The sequence below is a fragment of the Geotrypetes seraphini genome, chromosome 8 (assembly GCF_902459505.1).
Source record: "Geotrypetes seraphini chromosome 8, aGeoSer1.1, whole genome shotgun sequence".
Classification (NCBI taxonomy): domain Eukaryota; kingdom Metazoa; phylum Chordata; class Amphibia; order Gymnophiona; family Dermophiidae; genus Geotrypetes; species Geotrypetes seraphini.
The window spans coordinates 57,132,121-57,151,642 of record NC_047091.1 but is presented as its reverse complement, the minus strand read 5'-3'; the positions used below and the strand labels follow the sequence as shown (position 1 = coordinate 57,151,642).

The 19,522-nt window shown below is 42.5% G+C and overlaps 1 protein-coding gene across 2 annotated transcripts in view; it reads left to right on the top strand.

The window, feature by feature from the left end:
- Positions 1-17,656, top strand: part of LOC117365671 (cytochrome P450 2G1-like) — a 56,153-nt gene extending 38,497 nt beyond the window's left edge. Inside the window, exons 6-9 of one of the 2 annotated variants that reach the window (XR_004540434.1) lie at positions 1,293-1,434; positions 13,384-13,571; positions 14,358-14,533; positions 15,086-15,221. Coding sequence is in view for 1 of the 2 variants with exons in the window: in XM_033956317.1 (XP_033812208.1) it covers positions 1,293-1,434; positions 13,384-13,571; positions 15,086-15,227; positions 16,043-16,224 (654 nt within the window). In the remaining variant the exon portion in view is untranslated. Of the gene's footprint in view, positions 1-1,292; positions 1,435-13,383; positions 13,572-14,357; positions 14,534-15,085; positions 15,228-16,042 lie in introns of those variants that run through there. The other variant, XM_033956317.1, reaches the window with a different exon arrangement.
- The last annotated feature ends 1,866 nt before the right edge of the window (positions 17,657-19,522 follow it).

Sequence of the window (19,522 nt, the reverse complement as noted above, 5' to 3'; positions counted from 1 at the left end):
AGCCTTCGGGACAGTTAGGGAACTTCCAAGTACCTAATTTTTATTTTTATTTTATTGTAACCCGTTCTGAGCTTCTGGGGAGGATGGGCTATAAAAATGAACAAATAAATAAATAAATAAAATACGTAGGCACTATTCACTTGAAGATAGGCACTGGAAATGTAGGCCTGGAAAACCCTGGCCTACATTTCCAGTGCCTATCTTTCACGTGGGTGCATGTGGGTTCAAATCCCTTGCCGCTCCTTGTGACCCTGGGCAAATCACTTAATCCCCTCATTGCCTCAGGTAAACTAGTTAGAGTTTGAATTCACCGGGAAATATGATAAAGTACCTGAATGTAAACCACTTAGGATATAAATGGTATATAAATAATAAAATAATTTTTTTTAAAAATTCCCAAACCGGCGTCGATGCTTGATTGAAATGCGATCGGCGGTCGCTTTTAAAGCGGCCGCCGATATCAGCGCCAGTTCGAGAATCTGGGCTTTAAGCAATATTCTGTAATGGTTTACATAAGTGGCATACCGCATAAATGCAAAGCAGGTGTTTATATGGGTAGAGCATGAGAGAGGCTGCCAGACACTATGCAATTTACATAATACAGCGAGTTATGTTCATCCTTGCCACATTTGGGCTCTCACGCCAAGCCATGGGCTGAGCTAGCTCTGGATATTCAATACTGGGGCATGCACAGCTCCTGGTATTGAATGTTCAGGTATGTCCACTGCCACGGAAGTTAATTGGGCACCGGCTGATATTCAGACCAGTGCCTATTTTGCTGTCCTATCACTTTGCAGTTACTGAGCCAGTTAGCAAACTGAAGATCACCGCTAACAAGCTGAGTTGATGCTCCTACCACACTCCACTCCTAGCCCACCCCTAACCTAGCCAGTTAGGGGATGGCTAGTTAACGAGGATATTCAGTGGCATTACTTGGTTAACTCGCTGAATATCGAGGACTGGCTAGCTCAGCAAAGTTCAACCCTTTTGAAAATGAACCTCATAAGCATAACATTTAACCTCCTAGATTAAGATGACTTTTCAGCTGAATAGGGCTCAAATTTAAGAGGCTAACATAGGAGCATTAATTTTAGGAGCATTAATTTAGGAGCAGCTTTGTTTGAATATCAGGTCCTTACAATTTAAATCAGGAAGAACCCAAAACCAATAAATCCATCATCTTTCAGTAAAAAAAGCGCTTTCTTACTTTTCTTTAGACCCTTCTTCATTTGTTACAAAAAGTAAGTAAGATTTGGTAATGGGAATACATTTTCCCCTTTATTTCTCCATAGGAAAAACAAAATCCCTTGTGTGAAATAAACATAAAGGATCTGGTTATAACTGCTCTCAGTGTGTTCTTTGGAGGAACAGAGACCATCAGTACCACCCTGAGATATGGACTCCTGATTCTTTTAAAGCACCCAGACATTGAAGGTAACTTTTTGACTTAAAATGGCCCATGCACATAACAAATTAACTCGGGTAAAATATGTCAGAGTATAGAGGACAAAAGATTCCATTTTACTTTTCAATTCTTTTGTTTTGTTCCATTTCAGTGTGTGCTTTCTCATTTTGGTACATTCTTAAGTGAAATACTGTAACATGTGCTGAACAAAACAGTGCCTTAAATTAAATCGTACATGCTAATGTGAAATTGCAGGTGCTAAATGAAATAATACCTGCTAATATGAAATAGCATGTGCTAAATGAATTAGCAACTCCAAATGTGAGTATGCTCTAAATGAAATAATACCTGCTAATATGAAATAGCATCTGCTAAATGAATTAGCAACTCCAAATGTGAGTATGCTCTAAATGAAATAATACCTGCTAATATGAAATAGCATCTGCTAAATGAATTAGCAACTCCAAATGTGAGTATGCTCTAAATGAAATAGCACTTGCTAATATGAAATAGCATCTGCTAAATGAATAAGCAACTCCAAATGTGAGTATGCTCTAAATGAAATAGCACTTGCTAATATGAAATAGCATGCACTAAATGAAATAGCACATGCTAATATGAAATTGCAGGTGGTAAATGAAATAACACCTGCCAATATGAGATAGTATTTGCTAAATGAAATAACACCTGCCAATATGAGATAGTATTTGCTAAATGAAATAGCAACTGCAAATGTGAGAGTGTGCCCTAAATGAAATAGCACATGCTAATATGAAGTAGCATTTTCTAATGTGAGAGTGTGCTACATGAAATAGTACATGCTAATATGAAATTGCATATGAAAAATGAAATAATACCTGCCAATGTGAAATAGTGTATGCTAAATGAAATAGTACCAGCTAATGTGAAATTATGGGGCTCTTTTACTAAGCTGCATTAAATAGTTAGTGTGGGCTTTATACATGTTAGATGTAAGCATGGATCCACCCTAACATCTACCATGTATAGTTTATAATTTATAATTTCTATTCCTCCTTATGACAAAGTGGATTACAACGAACATACATAATTAAAACAAACAATACAAATTCACATCAAAATAACATGTGCTAAATGAAATAATACCTGCTGTGTGAAATAGTGTTCACTAAATGACATATTACCTACTCATGTGAATAACATACCCATATTAGCTGCTTAATACACATGAGGGTAGGAAATTGGGAGTGATATGGACAGATCAAATGTGTGGTCAGCTGTTACAACTAGCGTGTGGGTTGGTATCAATATTCCCTGTCACGGCTCTAACACTATGGAACGCAATGCCTAACACACTCAGACAAGAATCATCCCTATCCCTATTCAAGTCCAAACTCAAAACCTTCCTATTCCAAGATGCATTCTGTGAAGGTTGCACTCCCTCAGATAAAAAATTCTAGATGAAAATTCCCTTCCTCAATTGTATCTGTGCTGACTAAATCATACTATACAGCTGTATAGACTGTATAGTCTTTATATCAGGTTTTTGTGCTGAAAGCAAGGATTCCTCTGAGGTGGCGGAGAGGAAAACAGTGACCGAGTTCAAAGAAGCGTGCGATGAACACAGAGAATCTAGAATCAGAAAATAATAGTAAATATTGAAGAACTAAGGCCAGTTCTGGGCAGACTTGCACGGTCTATGTCTGTATATGGCCGTTTGGGGGAGGATGGGTTGGGGAGGGCTTCAGTGGCTGGGAGGGTGTAGATGGGCTGGAGTGAACTTTGACGGAGACTTCAGCAGTTGGAACCTAAGAACAGTACTGGGCAGAGCTTTGGATTCTTGCCCAGAAATAGCTAAGAAGAAAAATATATATATTTTTTAATTGAATCAGGTTGGGCAGACTGGATGGACCATTCGGGTCTTTATCTGCCGTCATCTACTATGTTATCACATTACTATGTATTCACTTACAAGTGTATTTACTCTGCAGTTCCTCAATATCTCTCCTCTTATCTCTCCCTATACTCCTCCCTAGGAACTCCATTCATCAAGCAAGTCTCTCTTATCTGTATTCTTCTCTTCTGCTGCCAACTCCAGATTCCTTCTCTGTTGCAGCACCATACTGTATACCAGGAAAAGACTGCCTGAGTTAGTATGTCAAGGTCCATCCCTGGTAGTATTCATATGCAGGCTAAAAGCCCACTTTTTCGTGGTTGCTTTTAACTCCTAACCCCCACTTGCTTCTAAAGTACCAATGCCTGAGAAACTCCCTAGCCCCTACTTGTCCTGTTTGCCTGTTTGATTGGATTATAGACTCTACTGAGCAGAGACTGTCCCTTGAATGTTTCTATGTACAGTGCTGGAAAGGGTGCAAAAAAAAATAGAACTAAAAACCCAGTGTGGATAACACATGCAGTGAAGAAGGCGATAAGTGACAAGAAAACATCGTTCAACAAATGGAAAAGAGACCGAACAAAGGAAAGCCAAAAGGAGCACAAAGAACACCAGAGAGTGTCACCGAGGGGTTAGAAAAGCAAAAAGAGAATACGAAGAGAGACTGGCGGGGGAAGCAAAAAACTTCAAATCATTCTTCAGGTACGTTAAGGGGAAGCAACCGGCAAGGGAGGAAGTGGGACCCTTAGATGATGGAGACAGAAAGGGAGTGGTAAAAGATGAAAAAGAGATAGCGGACAAGTTAAATGAGTTTTTCACGTCAGTCTTCACGAGAGAAGACACAACCAACATTCCGGAACCTGAGGAGATCGTAAATGGAGACCAAGACGTTAAGCTGGTCAAATTAGAGGTAAGCCAAGAGGATGTCCTCAGGCAGATAGACAGGCTAAAGAGTGACAAATCGCCGGGTCCAGACGGCATTCACCCAAGGGTACTCAAGGAACTACGGAACGAAATAGCAGAGCCACTTCGACAAATATGCAACCTATCCTTAAAAACTGGAGAGATCCCGGAGGACTGGAAAATAGCAAATGTCATGCCCATCTTCAAGAAGGGTTCAAGGGGTGACCCAGGAAACTACAGGCCGGTGAGCTTGACCTTGGTCCCAGGAAAGATGATGGAAACGCTGGTTAAGGACAGCATCTGTGAACACATTGAAAACAATGGGCAGCTAGGGTCGAGTCAGCATGGCTTCTGTAAGGGTAGGTCATGCCTTACAAACTTATTGTACTTCTTTGAGGGGGTAAACAGCCAGGTAGATAAAGGGGAATCTATAGACATCGTTTACCTAGACTTCCAGAAAGCCTTCGACAAGGTACCACACGAAAGACTGCTTAAGAAGATATGGAACCACGGGGTGCAAGGGGAGGTCCACTGATGGATCAAAAACTGGCTGGCGGACAGGAAGCAGAGGGTTGGAATAAAGGGACATTACTCAGACTGGAAATGGGTCACAAGCGGAGTACCACAGGGGTCAGTGCTGGGACCGCTCCAGTTCAATATCTACATAAACGACCTAGAGGTGGGAACAAAATGTGAGGTCATTAAATTTGCGGATGACACCAAACTATACAGCAGGGTTAAAACCATGGAAGACTGCGAAGATCTCCAAAAGGATCTAACGACACTGGAAGAGTGGGCCAAAAAGTGGCAAATGAGCTTCAACATAGGGAAATGCAAGGTCATGCATGTGGAGAAAAAGAACCCGATGTTCAGCTACAAAATGGGGGGAGCACTACTAGAGGTAAGTAACCTGGAAAGAGACCTGGGAGTGATGGTAGACACAACACTGAAGGCGTCGGCGCAGTGCGCCACAGCCTCAAGGAAAGCAAATAAAATGATGGGTATCATTAAAAAGGGTATCACGACCAGGTCGAAGGAAGTCATCCTGCCACTGTATCGTGCAATGGTGCGGCCGCATCTTGAATACTGTGTCCAGTACTGGTCGCCGTACCTCAAGAAGGACATGGCAGTACTTGAGAGAGTCCAGAGAAGAGCAACAAAGCTGATAAAGGGTATGGAAAATCTCTCATATACTGACAGATTGAAACAGTTAGGACTGTTCTCCCTGGAGAAGCGGAGACTTAGGGGAGACATGATAGAAACCTTCAAGATCCTGAAAGGCATAGAGAAAGTAGACAGGGACAGATTTTTCAATCTAAGGGGAACCACAAGTACAAGGGGGCACTCGGAGAAATTGAAAGGGGACAGGTTTAGAACAAACGCTAGGAAGTTCTTTTTCACCCAGAGGGTGGTGGATACATGGAATGTGCTTCCAGAGGCCATGGTAGACAGGAGCACTGTACAGGGCTTCAAAGAAGGTTTGGATAGGTTCCTAGAGGACAATGGGATTGAGGGGTATAGATAGGTGTAGATATGGGTTGTAGGGATAGGAGTAGAGGTATGGGTGTAGATAGGTGTAGATATGGGTTGTAGGGATAGGAGTAGAGGTAAGTATAGGAATAGGAGTAGAGATAGGTTATAGAGCTAGTCAGGGACCACTGCTCAGGCAGTGGGCCTGATGGGCCGCCGCGTGAGCGGACCGCTGGGCGAGATGGACCTCTGGTCTGCCTCAGCGGAGGCAACTTCTTATGTTCTTATGTCTATCAGTGCTATAGAAATAATTAGTAGCAGTAGTAGTAGAAAGAGCCATTCCTGTCTGGATAGGTGCCGCTGAACATTGGGGCTTATATATGTTCTGCTCACACTATGGTGGCCATTCTATAAGTGTGCATCTCTTTTTAGGCACCCTGATGCCGCACAGTAAATCACTATTCTATAACAGCACCTAGGCACCAAGATGCTGTCATAGAACCCTAGTTTAACCCAGTATTAGCACACCTTACAGTTTACCTTCAGTTACAAGGAAGCAAGTAATGCACAGCATTCTGTAAGTTACATATTGTCACCGGCAGCCTCTGGGCAATGGGTCCTAGGGCACCAGTAACAAAAGAAAACTCTTGTGAGCTGCTACGGGCTGCACAAGGAAAGAAAAAAAGGCCACTATAAGGGAACACCACAACACCAGGTAAGTGTATTATATCAAGCAAGTTCTGGGTTTATTCACAAAACAAAAACATTAAAACCAGCCTGCTTTCTCAGAGCTCAGTTCCATATTGAAAGAAAGAAAATCAATCTTGTCAAGATGTTCAAAAATATAAAGTATAGTCCAAATCAAACAAACTGTAATTCCAAACAGTCTCTGGATTAGTGCCATCTAATTAAGTTCCAAAACAATCATAATTCAGGATTTTCAAAGCTGCCGCTGGTTCTCCAGCCGATTAATGGTTCAAACTTTCAAATATTTCAACAACAGTCTTTTGAGCTGATATCACTACTTCAGCCTGCGCTAGTGCGACTTGCTGGCCAGGGAGTGTGCTCTGGGTGGTCACAATTTGCAAATAATATGCCCTCAAACCCACCACAGAAAGCGCAGAGCAGTCCTCACTTCCTAGGACTGGTAACAGCCCTTCCCCCCCAGAGGGAAGAAAACCCCCCACAAAATCCAAAAACAGTTCTTTAAAGTTCTTTGAGGTGCCTCCAAGCACCACACCTTCTGCAGGGTTACTCCACAAAAGGCATTTAGTAAGCTTAGCCAAACAGTGTCCAGGTTAAACATTTAGGCAGTTTAATTTACTTGCCTTCAGTCCAGCAAACTTCCATTGGCAGGGTTCCATTCAGTGGTTCAGCATATGGCTCCAGCTCCATGATCTGAAAATCCTGAGGCATTAAGTTTGGTGGCTCCAGACCAGCCTCTGTCAGCTCCATACATTCAGGCTGTTTACTGCCATCCAGAGCTCTCAACCCTGAGTCTCCCTGCCTTCTCTTTTGCTCCTGCTTTTCCTTTTCCCTCTCTAACTGTTCTGCTCTCTGATGTAATAGCCTGCAGCCATGCCAAAAAACTCTCAGGTGAAAAGGCTTTCCGGCTGGTTCTGCTTCCAGCCTGCAGGTGACTGCTGGGAACTAAACTAGAGTTGTGGGGGGGTTGTAGAACAGGCAAATCTGCTCTCCTGCTCCCTCTAGAGACCAAAGAAGAAAAGTCCCCAAAATGTTCAGTTTGGGGTTTAAATTTAGCTGTTTGTAGTGCATCTTCTCTTGATCTGTGCACTGCTCTGGGGACAGACCTAGCAGGCATATGCTGAATACCACACTATGTAACTTGCAGTCCCCACCCATGCCCCGCTCATGCTCCACCCATACTCTACCTGTTCTCTACCCATATTCTGCCCATTGTCTACCCATGCCTCACCCATAATCCACCCACATCTACATTAGTGCTATCCAATTCAGGAAATTTTTAAAAATTCAATTTGATTTGGCCCATTGAATTGATTTTTCGATTCAATTCACTTTTCCCACCCAACTGGGCATTTTTTTCAAACATCCTGGCACGTTTATTTTGTAGCTTTTTTAACACCTCACCCCCCTTTGCCCTCTCCAACCCCACACCGGTGCTGTGGTGTAAACAAAATACACAAAAAAAGACTTTTCCTCTCACTGTTAAGTCCTAGTTCATGCTCTCTATCTAATACCAGCTCTGACAGGATACACATTTCAAATCTGACATATAGTAATCACAAAATAGAAAATAAAATTATTTTTTCTACCTTTTGTTGTCTGGTCATTGTATTATTCAGATCATGTTGGTCCCAGGCTTTGGTTTCTGTTTGTCTTCTGTTAACTCACTCACCAGGGTCTCCTGCCCATTTGACATTTTCTTCTTTCTTTGTGCTCACCATCCATTTTCTATCTCTGTACCTTCCCTTCCAGTGCCATATCCAACATCTCTTTCCCACTGTCTACCATCTCTCTCTCTCTCCCCCTCTGTCTTGTACCCTGGATCAAACCTTTCTATTTCCCTCATCTCTCTTCCTCCCCCTCCTATATCACATGCAACATTTCTTTCTCTCTCCCCATGCACCATCTTTCCCTACCCTCCACCCTATGTCCAACATTTCTCCCTCTCTCTTCTCCATGCACTTCTCCCTCCCCTCCACCATATGCAGCATTTCTCCCTCTCACCCCTTTCCATATCTGTTGCATCTCTCCCTTCCTCTCCTCCACCCCATGTCCAACAATTCTTCTTCTCTCCTCTGCAGTCTGTCCCCCCATGTGCAGCAGCTTTCCTCCCTCCTATCCCCCTGTTCAGCTTTTCATTCTTTCCTCCCATCCACCTGTGCAGCAGCTTTCCTCCCTCCTATACTCCTGAGCAGCACTGACTGACTAACCCCCCACCCTCACCCCATTCGAGCCTCCCAAAAAAGCAGCAGCAGCGGTGACAGTGGCTGCCGGGAAAAGGCAGCATTCCAAACAGACAGCTTCTGGGCTTCCTCCTGCCGCATCATCAGTGATGTCATCAGTGACATGGAAGAGGGAAGCTCTAGCAGGGCAGGCCAAAAGCTGCCTGTTTGAAGTGCTGCCTTTTCCCACCGACCACCATCACCGCTGCTGTTGCTTTAAGAGGCCTGGAAAAAAGTCAGGACTCACTGAATTGGTGAGTCTGATTTTTCTACAAAGCAAATCGATTTGAATCAATTCACCAAAGTGAATCGGCGAATCGGGCAGCACTAATCTACATCCACTTGCAGTTGCAAGCTATAGCAATTATACATCAAACTAAATACACGGATCAATTTATAGATTATCCAAACCACACTTAAATGTATATAAACTAACCAAATAGGGGGCTTTTAGAGGATAACTTATAAATACCTATATTCAACAATTTTACTTTTGCACATATAGTGCTTTAAATTGTTCAAGATTTAATATTTTGATTCATTTATTTTAAACATATGAACCATCACCTGATTTTAAAAATAGGACTCATCCCTATAATTAATAATGAGGTTGAAGTATCTTAGATATGCATGATTCTCAGTAAAGAGACCTCTTATAACCTGGATGTTATTTCAAGTCTTCATTCTAAATGCATGTGATGTAATCATCTACTTCAAAACCTCCTTCCTACCCTAAAGTCTTTATTGTTAATTTATTAATAAAAATGAAAGATATGAAAAATCTATAACTAACTAAATCAATGGGGAGTACAGTTTTTCTTTCAATTATGTGTCATTCTAAATATTTGCTTAATACAAGAGCAACAACACTTATCTTTGTGGGGGTGTGAGGGAGTCTTTACTTTGTCTCTGCAGTCACTTTGGATACCTTTCAACACTTATACTAAACTAAACTAAACTAAACCTTAAGTTTATATGCCGCATCATCTCCACAGAAGTGGAGCTCGACACGGTTTACAGGAATTAATAAAGAAAGGAACTCCAATGGAAAGAAGAAGGGCTTGGTAAAAAGGAAGGAAAGAGGGGACTTAGTATAATGGAGAGGGAGGGAGTAGTTACATTTTGGAGAAAAGCCAAGTTTTCAAATGTTTTCTGAAGCGTTGGAGGAAGGTCGAACTCCGAAGATGGGCAGTAAAGCTGTTCCACAGCTCGGTGATCCTGAAGAGGAGGGATGTTCCAAGTTTTCCTGTATGGGATATGCCTTTTAAAGAGGGGAAGGATAGTTTGAATTTTTGAGTGGATCTGGTGGAGTTAGGATTCGAGGAGAGCCAAGATAGTGGAAAGAGGGGAGGAAGGATGCCGTGAAGGGATTTGAAGGCTAGACATGCGCATTTGTAGTGAACCCTGAGGATGACTGGGAGCCAGTGAAGCTTAGACAGAAGCGGGGAGACATGGTCGAATTTGCTTTTTGCGAAGATTAGTTTAGCTGCGGTGTTCTGAATCCGCTGAAGTCTGAGAAGACTTTTCTTTGTTAGGCTTAAGTAGATGGAGTTGCAGTAATCTAGTCTGGATAGAATAATGGATTGAACGAGGACAGCGAAATGTTGTTGGTGGAAGCAGGATCTGACTTTTCTTAGTATGTGAAGATTGAAAAAGCATTTTTTTACTAGGGAGTTGATGTGGTCGTTGAAGGACAGTGTAGAGTCAATGATGATTCCCAGAACTTTGCTAGAGTGCTCAAGCTGAAGATTGGTGCCAGAGGATAGTGGGATGAGGGTGGGTAGCTGATCTAATTTTGGGCCGAGCCAAAGTAGTTTTGTTTTGGTCTCATTTAGTTTCATTTGAACGGTGAGAGCCCAGGATTGGAGATTTGTTATACAAGAAGAGATGTTATCAGAGAGGTTGGTGAGGTTAGAGTCGGTCTCGAGGAGGACAAGGATGTCGTCGGCGTAGGTGTAAAGTGTCTCCGAGGTGGATAGTTGGAGGAGTTTCAGGGAGGACATATAAACATTGAAAAGAATCGGGGATAGAGGTAAACCCTGAGGAACTCTGCAGATCGGTTTCCAAGGGGAGGATGAGGTGCATTTCATGTTAACGAAGTAGGTGCGGGAACGTAAGAATTTTGAGAACCAATCTAAGACTGTGGAGTTTATGACAATTTCAGAAAGTTGGAGGATTAGTATGTCATGATGGACAATGTCGAAAGCTGCAGAAAGGTCAAATTGAAGAAGGACAGCAAACTTGTTGCAGGAATGAAGTTGTTGGACCTTTGAAATTAAAGAGGCTAAAAGGGATTCGGTGCTGAAGTTGGGTCTGAAGCCATGTTGGTAGGGTAGGAGAATGGAGAATCTCTCAAGATAGGATGAGAGTTGGGTGGCTATGATGGACTCTAGCATCTTGGTCAGGAGAGGAATGTTAGCTATTGGGCGATAGCTGGAAGGAGTGGTTTTACATCGTCTAACTCACAACGTTTAAGTTTCGTCTAGTAAAACATTCGATTATCCTTGCAGGACGACTAAGTCTATGTCGGCCCACATCCTGCCCTAACCACTCCTCCAAATATGCCCCTTTCAGCTCTGGGTGCACAGTGGCATTCAGAGGCATAATAAGTCCACCATGTCCAGAAAGTCGGTTTGAATATTGGCACTTGGACGACATGGTCTTTTAGGTCATCCAAGTGCCGACTTGGGTGGGTTTTTAGATGTGTTTAAGTTTTGAATATGAGTCCCATAGTGTCAATTTTGTAATTTGGTGCTTCAATGTAGACACACTTTGCACTAATAATAATAATAGTTTATTTTTATATACCATCATACCCGGGAGTTCTAGGCGGTTCACATCAATCAATCATTATACATACAGTACAAATAAATATTTAAAATTGAAATCATCTAAAATTTCAGCAAAGTTAGAAGCTTACAGTGGGAAGATACAAACAATTTAAAATGAGATATAATTATAAGTAAGTAATAAGATACATTAGGGGCCAGATTCTCCAAAGTCAATCATGCAACGGCACCGTTTGGAGAATCATGGCTATGTGAAAGGCAGGCGCTGGAAATGTAGGCCAGGGTTTTAAAGGCCTTACTTTCAATGAGAATCATGTCTACAGAGGTGCCTAAGTTCACTTCTGGCATTAATCACGCCTACAGTGGCCTTAGGTGCCACAAGGCGCTTACTTAGTTGGGACAATGGCACCATTTTTGGAGGCACCTATGGGTGTCTCAAATTTTTTTAAGAACATAAGAAGTTGCCTCCACTGGGTCAGACCAGAGGTCCATCGCGCCCAGTGGTCCGCTCCCGCGGCGGCCCATCAGGTCTATGACCTGTGAAGTGGTTCCTGCCCATTTCTATAACCTACCTCTACTTCTATCTGTACCCCTCAATCCCCTTATCCTTTAGGAACCTATCTAAACCTTCCTTGAACCCCTGTAATGTGCTCTGGCCTATCACAACCTCCGGAAGCGCGTTCCATGTGTCAACCACCCTCTGGGTAAAAAAGAACTTCCTCGCATTTGTTCTAAACCTGTCCCCTCTCAATTTCTCCGAGTGACCCCTTGTACTTGTGGTTCCCCACAGTCTGAAGAATCTGTCCCTGTCCACCTTCTCTATGTCCTTCAGGGTTTTGAAGGTTTCTATCATGTCTCCTCTAAGTCTCCGCTTTTCCAGGGAGAACAGCCCCAGCATTTTCAACCTGTCAGCGTATAAAAAGTTTTCCATACCTTTTATCAGTTTAGTCGCTCTTCTCTGGACCCTCTCAAGTACTGCCATGTCCTTCTTGAGGTACGGTGACCAGTACTGGACACAGTACTCCAGATGTAGGTGCACCATTGCACGATACAGCGGCATGATGACTTCCTTCGTCCTGGTTGTGATACCCTTTTTAATAATACCCAGCATTCTGTTCGCTTTCTTTGAGGCTGTCGCACACAGTGTTTTAATTGGTTTTTAATCAGTGCAGTCAATTCCTGCACCAATTAAATCAATTAAAACCATTGTTAGGTGGCAGAAGAGTGCCTACAGTTGCTTAACTTGCAGCACCTTTATTAGAACCAGGGCTTAATTCTATAATTACATCTTGGCACCACATTTTCATTATGGAATACTAGCGTACATTGCCATTGCCAAGGCCATATTTAGGTGTGCCCTTTGTATGCCATGTCAATGGCAGGTATAAGTTAGTGAGTCTAAGTGCATAATTTATAACATTCTATAAACTAAGGACATAAGAAGAGCCATACTGGGTCAGACCAATGGTCCATCTAGCCCAATATCCTGTTTCCAACAGTGGTCAATCCAAGTCACGAGGACCTGGCAGAAACCCACATGAGTAGCAGAACATGCCCAACAAAGCACCCTTTGAGCTTGGTACCATACTATTTGCATTTGAGTTGGTCAGTCCCAATTCTCTTTGGATGTTTTTGTGACTGTTCTGTGGGTGGGGGGAGGGGGGGTTGTCAGTTTACTAGTCTTCTTTGCATTCTACTTTTAAAGTATATTTTAAAGGAAGTTTAAATTCAATTTTATCCTAGCTATTTAAAAAAAAAAATTTTTTTTAATTCTTTATTCATTTTTAATCTTACATCAAGTGTACAAATAATAAAACATTTGAAATTAAATACATCACTTGAATTTCTTTCTAATATAACATCAAATATATATATTTTATTTAATTCATAATATTCAAATATTATCTGGGAATCACAAACTCAGAGCCATGCTGAAATCTTGTGACAGTGGCAGGGGTTCAGAAATATGGCTAATGACTTTTCTTACAACCCTTTTTCCCAAAATGTTTTTGACAGGAAAGATGCATGAGGAGATTGACCATGTGATTGGTCAAAACCGCAGCCCAGCCATGGAGGACAGAAGCAAGATGCCTTACACGGATGCTGTGGTCCATGAGCTCCAGCGATTCAGTAACCTTCTTCCACTGAATATTTGCCACTCAGTGATTCGAGACACCCATTTCAGGGGATACACCATTCCTAAGGTACCTGTTCGCAATATATGTGGCTATTCATTTCAAGTAAAAAAGAAAAAAAAAGAAGAAGTATATATCCAGCTCCCAGCACAGCTAGAACAAGGGTTAGAAATAGGTGCCTCAAGTCAAGCTTTTATTTGCAAAACTACAGCTTATTTTACATCACTACCCCTCTTCCAACATAGCTAGCCTGGTCATTGTGGTCATAGTCCAGGGTCGTGAACAAAGCACCAGGACTTTTTCCGGAATCCTGCAATCATGGCCCATAAATTAAGCCACTGGGTGTCATCCTTTAGCAATGACAATGCCTTCCTCCCCCCAGTGGTTCTTCAGATTGTACTTTTAGTCCTGATCTGAGAAGCAGAAAACCCAACTTGAAGATCAAACACTGAAAAACAATTTGTATCAAGAAGTGAATTCTGAGTCTGGCTTGGTGACTCTGGTGTCAAACACTATGCCCTATCATTTGGAAAATTTCTGTTTTGAGGCCAAGGCTCCATTCACACAGTGTCTGACATAGGAGACATGGTCAACACCCAAGGGTGACATCTACTGGCTGAATTCAGCCACTATGATTACAGCATTCTATACTGAACCCTAGTGCTTAATGCACTGCCACTGCAATAAAGAGAGCTCATAAAATAGTGAAAAAATATCTTTCAGTGTACTTTTCAGTGAAAGCTCTTGCAACAAGCATATTGGCCCTGGTTCTGATTAATCTGGAAGTTGAAAGGAGCAGAAACTTTAAGTCCACAATTGAGTTTTTGAGTGCTAACAGTGTTCTGTTCTCCCAAGAGCAAGACATCAATGTTCTCCAACATTGGACTTCTGGGAATATAAGTGCATATTTAGCACTGTAGCTTTTACATCTCCTTGGGTGACAGCATCAAAATGAAGACTGGTGAACACTGATGAGCCAGTATGTGTTGACAGCCCTCATTACAGCTTTTCCCAACAGCAGCGTTTAACTGGTAGGCTGAAGTTACCAATACAATTCAAACTCCTCTTACTGACCTACAAATGCACTCACTCAACTGTCCCTCACTATCTCTCTTCATTTATTTCCCCCATGATCCCCCCTCCCCCGTGAGCACCACTCTGCTGGTAAGTCTGTCCTATCCGTGCTCTTCTCTTCAACTGCCAACTCCAGACTCCGTCCCTTCTGCCTTGCTGCACTATATGCTTGGAACAAGCTGCCCGAATCCCTACGGTGGGCTCCATCTCTGGCAGTGTTCAAGGCCCATTTAAAAGCCCATCTCTTTGAGAGTGCTTTCGACTCCTAACTCCTCTCACCTGCATCCCCTACCCTCTATGTCATGTCTTGTCTGTACAAGTTAGATTGTAAGCTCTTCCGAGCAGGGACCGTCTATAAATGTCAAAATGTCCAGCACTGCGTACGCCTTTCAGCGCTATATAAGTGATAAGTAGTATTAGAAGTAGTAGTAGATACCATCAATCGTGGCACACAAGAAAATAGAGTCTCGAAGATAGCACTACCGATGTCTGCTGCTTATCTGTTTCAGGGTACAAATGTGTTCCCCATGTTAACTTCGGTGCTAAGGGACCCTACACAATTTAGCAAGCCAGACAGCTTCAACCCTGGACATTTCTTGGATGAGAATGGTGGCATTAAGAAGAATGATGCATTCATGCCATTTTCTGCAGGTAGGTACCACCTCTATTGTGCTCAAATTACGAGACAGCTTGCACAAGGTTGTCAGTATTCACAGTAAATGAAGCAGTGATCAGATAAGCTAGAACATGAAAACATGGGCAATAATATGTTAATTTCTTCCACTTAGTAACTCTTTCTTTATATGGCTCTCTTTTTATCTGATTAGCAGAAAAGCCTCAAAATCAATATGCAGTGTGAAAGATTTTTTTTCAGAATGGAGAATAGTAATATGAGTGCTGGAGCGAGTGGTTGATACCTGGAATGCCCTCCCCCGGGAAGTGGTGGAGATGAAAACAGTTATGGAATTCAAAAATGCATGGGATAAACCCACAAGCATCCTGTATGGGAAAAGAATAGAACCAAACAAATTGGGCAGTGCTTAGATGGGAATTCCAATAATTCAGAAATAATGTCAGTAGCAGGCAGACTTCTATGGTCTGTTCCCTGCGTGGCTGGACTGACCTGTATGGGCTGGAGTAGGGCTTTGATGGCAGCTCCAGTAGTTGGGGATCAAGGCACCAGTGCAAGTCAGACTTATATGGTCTATGACCTGAAAATGGCAAGGACAAAACAAGGTCAAGTATGCATATGGAATATTGCATCATACCATATGCTATGTTACTATGAAAATGACAAACTGGTAACAATGACTCCTTGAGGCTACCAATGGTATAGCAGCCTTCCATTAATCCACTAGAGCAAAACCTAGGGTTTAGAATGAGTTGTAAATTTGTATTATTTTAATCATAACTGAAAGGAAAAAAAAAAACCCACTGACCTTCTATGACTTTTTACACTTTCTTAGGGAAAAGAATTTGCCTAGGAGAGGGTCTGGCTCGGATGCAGCTGTTTCTCTATCTCACTACTATTCTTCAAAACTTCACTTTGAAATGTCATCTCGATCCAAAGGACATTGACTTGACCCCTAAGGCATCTGGATTTGGAAATATCCCTCACTCTTATCAGCTCTCCATTGTTCCCCATTGAAGGAGCCACAGAGATGTCAGATACAATTTACAGTATGTACTTTACAAAGCTACACAGAAGAGATTTTCATCTGCCAGAAAGAGGTCAATACAAGGAAGGTGCTAAGGCTTTGACATTTCCTATTTCCTTACTTTTAGGCTAATACTCAAATATAAACTGACCTGGATATAAACCAAGGTAACTTTTTTCCTCCTCAAAAGGAGGAAAAACAGTTGAATATAAACCAGGGAGTTTATATTCAAGTGCCCTGCCCTGCCAGGCTCTGCACCCTGTCCCCCCTCCATTCCTGCCCTGCCACACATGCCGGTGCCGGTTCGTTAGGGGGACATCGGAGAGGGTCATCGTTGGCGAGGGAGGTGGGGTGGCTTTTTTTTCTTAAAAATGGGACAGATATTGTGTGTTTGAAACACGCACAGCATCTGCTACACTATGGTTAGACTTGTAAGCGATTGGTTTTGACCTGTTGCATTTTTTTGGATTGCAAAACCCCTGGGGGTTTTTTGTGCATAGCCAAGCAATGTTAGTGCATCAATTGCTTAGCTAGTTTGCATAGAGTTTTAGCTAATTTGCATGGCTGGATTGGAAAATGGGCAATTGAGGAGAAAAACATGTGGTGAGACGTTTTGTGCACCGGGTCGGCAAAAGCAGTCAAAACTGGTTTAGCGATGATTGCTGACTTTAGTGTATCTGGACCTAACTTCATAGGTTAGCTAGACAAACCCTTCAAATACCTCAATTAATATGGCTGAGTCATTTTTCCCAGGTACTACTCTATCCTGTGTTGTTTAACTAGCAAAAGTTTTAATTCATTTGTTTTTCTACACTTTGTTATTTCTCACTCCTGTGGGTCTGCGGTTCCAGCCACCCTCCACTATGTTATCTGGTCAAGCACAGTTCTTATGCCTGAGCCAGACTTCAATACTTCGATACATAGTATGGGTCCCCATTCTTTTTTCACTTTCCTCTGGGTCTTTCCCTCTGAATTTCCGGTATATTCATGCTCATGGAATTTTAATCTCTTCTTTCTCTGTGTCTAAACCACACCAGTGTTCTTTCTTCCTTCTTTTCTTTAGCAACAGCCTCCGTCTACATTTTGCTAAAATCTTCATTACTAATCTTGCACTACATGTCACCCCAAGTATCAAGAACAGCTGCCACCCATTCCCTGCTCTTCACTCTTTCTCATATTCAACACTCTTCTCCATGACTAGTACTGATCCAATTACCATCTCGCATCTTTCTTTTTATCCTTGTTAAGATGCTCTTATTACAGGGAACACCAGTTATGCCCCTCTCTGTTAGCCATTTCCCTATAGTGCTCACTCTGATCTCTCCAGTGGAGATTGATTTATATGTATTAGCAGTTCCTAAGATACCTAAGTTCTTCAAATCTCTGAAATTTGATGTCTCCAATTCTTATGACATAACAAGTGGTTGTGATGCCCCTCTTTATGATGCCCAGCATCCTGTTGGCTTTTTTCGAGGCTGCTGCGCACTGTGCAGATGGCTTCAGTGGATGCATCACTGAAGCCATCTGCACAGTGCGCAGCAGCCTCGAAAAAAGCCAACAGGATGCTGGGCATCATAAAGAGGGGCATCACAACCAGGACGCGGGAAGTCATCATGCCATTGTATCGAGCGATGGTGCGTCCGCATCTGGAATACTGCGTGCAGTATTGGTCGCCATACCTCAAGAAGGACATGGCGGTGCTTGAGAGAGTCCAGAGGAGAGCGACGAAACTGGTAAGAGGGCTGGAACACTGCCCATACGCCGAGAGGTTGGATAAGCTGGGGCTCTTCTCCCTGGAAAAAAGGAGGCTCAGGGGAGATATGATAGAGACCTTCAAGATCATGAGGGGCATAGAGAGGGTGGATAGGGACAGATTCTTCAGACTGAAGGGGACAACAGGTACGAGGGGGCACTCGGAGAAACTGAAGGGAGATAGGTTCAAAACAAATGCAAGGAAGTTTTTTTTCACCCAGAGGGTCGTGGACACTTGGAATGCGCTGCCGGAGGAGGTGGTCGGGCAGAGTACGGTACAGGGATTCAAACAGGGATTGGACGGATTCCTGAGGGATAAAGGGATCGTGGGATACTGAGAGAAGTATCCAGGAAATAAGTATAGAAACCCGACCAGGTCGTGCATGTGCAAAACCGGAGGGTTAGGACTTCGATGGGAAGATAGGACTTCAATGGGAAACCAGGGTGGCAAGGGGGCCCCTTCTGATGATTCAGACAGGTGACCTGTTTGGGCCGCCGCGGGAGCAGACTGCTGGGCATGATGGACCTATGGTCTGACCCGGCGGAGGCACTGCTTATGTTCTTATGTTAACAGCAGAAAATGATCAAATTGGTCCATCAAGTCTTCTGGTTCTTAAAAAGATACTGTATACCCATATGCAGCTCAGAGCCATTTCCACATCCTCTTTCCATGTCTTTAAGCTAATTCTGCAATGCTTTCCATGCAACTACTATTCATATCAGTCCCAAGCTGAACTCGACATAATATGAGAAAATTAACAGACTAGGATAGTTCTCAAACCTGTTTGAGGGGAGCACCAGCCAAAGCTGTTTAAAAAAAAAAAAAGTTTTGGAAACAAAGGAACACTAACATGTTCTTACCGCAGGCTAAAAAGCACTACAGCGGGATGTGCTCAGGCATCCCATGATAGTTTGGGGACTGGCGTGCACTACCAACATGCTAAAAAAATAGAATTTATTTTTTTGCACTAGGGTCAGGCCTGAGGACAGGGAATAGGCATGTTCTGCACTAACCTGTTAGCGCATCTGCTTTGCCACATACTAACCAATTGCAACATGGCTAGTACATGAGCCCTTACTGCCTACAAAACAGGTGGCATTAGGGGCTCACATGCTATCGGCCACAGGCTAATGGGGAATCTAGCTCATGAACTACAACAAGTTGATAATAAGAAAACTACCTTAAAGGAAGAAAAGATCTCAGATTTACCACATAGGGAACATATATGTTTTCTCCTTATAATATTGTGGCATATGGTTTCTTTCATTGATCAAAAACCTCCTGTGAAAAGTACTAATATTTTTAATTTTTATATCGTTTTTTTATCTTTTAATCTTTAACCCAAAAAGTGGAATGAGACTTACTAATAACATTAAATTTTTCTAAAAAGACTTAATAAAGTGCAGGAAAAGTTACTTATCTGCCTCTTTGCATTTATGGAAACGTCTGTGAACACACAATTAAAGTGCTTGAGTGCTGTAGATGAAAGTGCTTCAGTTTAAGGTGCTCCAAAGTAAAGTGCTGAATGCCTAAGT